General features: G+C 36.4%; 1 protein-coding gene across 1 annotated transcript; it reads right to left on the bottom strand.

The window, feature by feature from the left end:
- Positions 1-136: 136 nt before the first annotated feature.
- Positions 137-1,077, bottom strand: LOC117797883 (centromere-associated protein E-like; the record flags this gene model as incomplete). Its single annotated transcript, XM_034650328.1, has 3 exons — positions 858-1,077; positions 603-707; positions 137-424 (listed from the first exon to the last, which is right to left on the bottom strand). Coding segments are annotated over exons 1-3 (612 nt in total), but the record flags the coding sequence as incomplete, so codon positions are not given.
- Between the last annotated feature and the right edge of the window lie 11 nt (positions 1,078-1,088).

Raw genomic sequence — 1,088 nt, 5'->3', positions numbered from 1 at the left:
CCAAATATCTCCCCTCCAGCCTTCTCCAAGGTTGGACCAATTTTACACTCCCACCAACCCTATCGCTGATGTTTCTTTTAGGACACAATGTCATATTCACTGGATGGGGGAAAGATNGGGAAAGACGGTAACTCACTCTAATCACAGTTTCTCTCAGGTTTTCCTCGAGCTGGTCTCTCTCTACTTTGAGGGTCTCCTCTATACTCTTAAGATCATCTCTCTCTTTTGTAACAGATTTCATTTCTTCAAGGTTTTCATGAAGTCTCTGAGTTAACCTTACATTCTCCATTTCTATATTTTCCAGAGTTGACTTTTGGGCCTCAAACTGGTTCTTGAAGTATTCCATGTCCCATATTTTTTCCTGAGTCTCATTGACAGCATTCATCTTAAGAAGCTGATGTTCTTTTTCCCGAAGTTCTTGAATCTGAGAAAAAATAAAACAAGTAGGACACAGGAAGAAATTTGTAGGAAAAGAGGACTTGTTTCTAAATTAAGTCAGTCATCTTTACATTTTATCCAATGTACATACTATTTTCTTTCACAGGGAAATGAGCAACACAATCATCAGGTGTCTTTTTCCAACTGAATGAAATAAAACCTACCTTTTCTTGTGATTCAGCATCTGAATTTTCTACATCTCTCTCAATATTTGCTTCTTGGTCTGTCTCCTTTGGAATATTCCTTGTACTAATGGTTTGTTGGTGCTCCTTCAAAAGAACATAAGCAGTTTTTAGCTCCTGTTTGGTTTTCAGTCCCTTTCTGATTGGATAAAAGTTAATAAAAGAACAGTGTGTATCACTGCTAACTACCTTAACATTATTTTTGTACCTGAAAAAAATTAGAAGAAGGAAACTTACTTCAGTTACAGCTTCTTTAATGTTTTCTTTGAGTTGGTGTCTCTCCATTTGAAGAAACTCCTGCATCCTTTTCAGTTCATCTCTTTCCTTAATTTTAATTTTTATTTTATCTTGACTTTCCTGAAGTACCTCGGTCAACTTGAGCCTCTCACTTTCTATGCTTTGTAATGATGAATCTTTGACTTTGAGTTGCTCCTTTAATTGCTCCAGTTCACTCATTTTTTCCTGAGT

This window comes from Ailuropoda melanoleuca, unplaced genomic scaffold, assembly GCF_002007445.2.
Source record: "Ailuropoda melanoleuca isolate Jingjing unplaced genomic scaffold, ASM200744v2 unplaced-scaffold17169, whole genome shotgun sequence".
NCBI lineage: Eukaryota > Metazoa > Chordata > Mammalia > Carnivora > Ursidae > Ailuropoda > Ailuropoda melanoleuca.
This window is presented reverse-complemented; position numbering and strand designations above follow the sequence as displayed.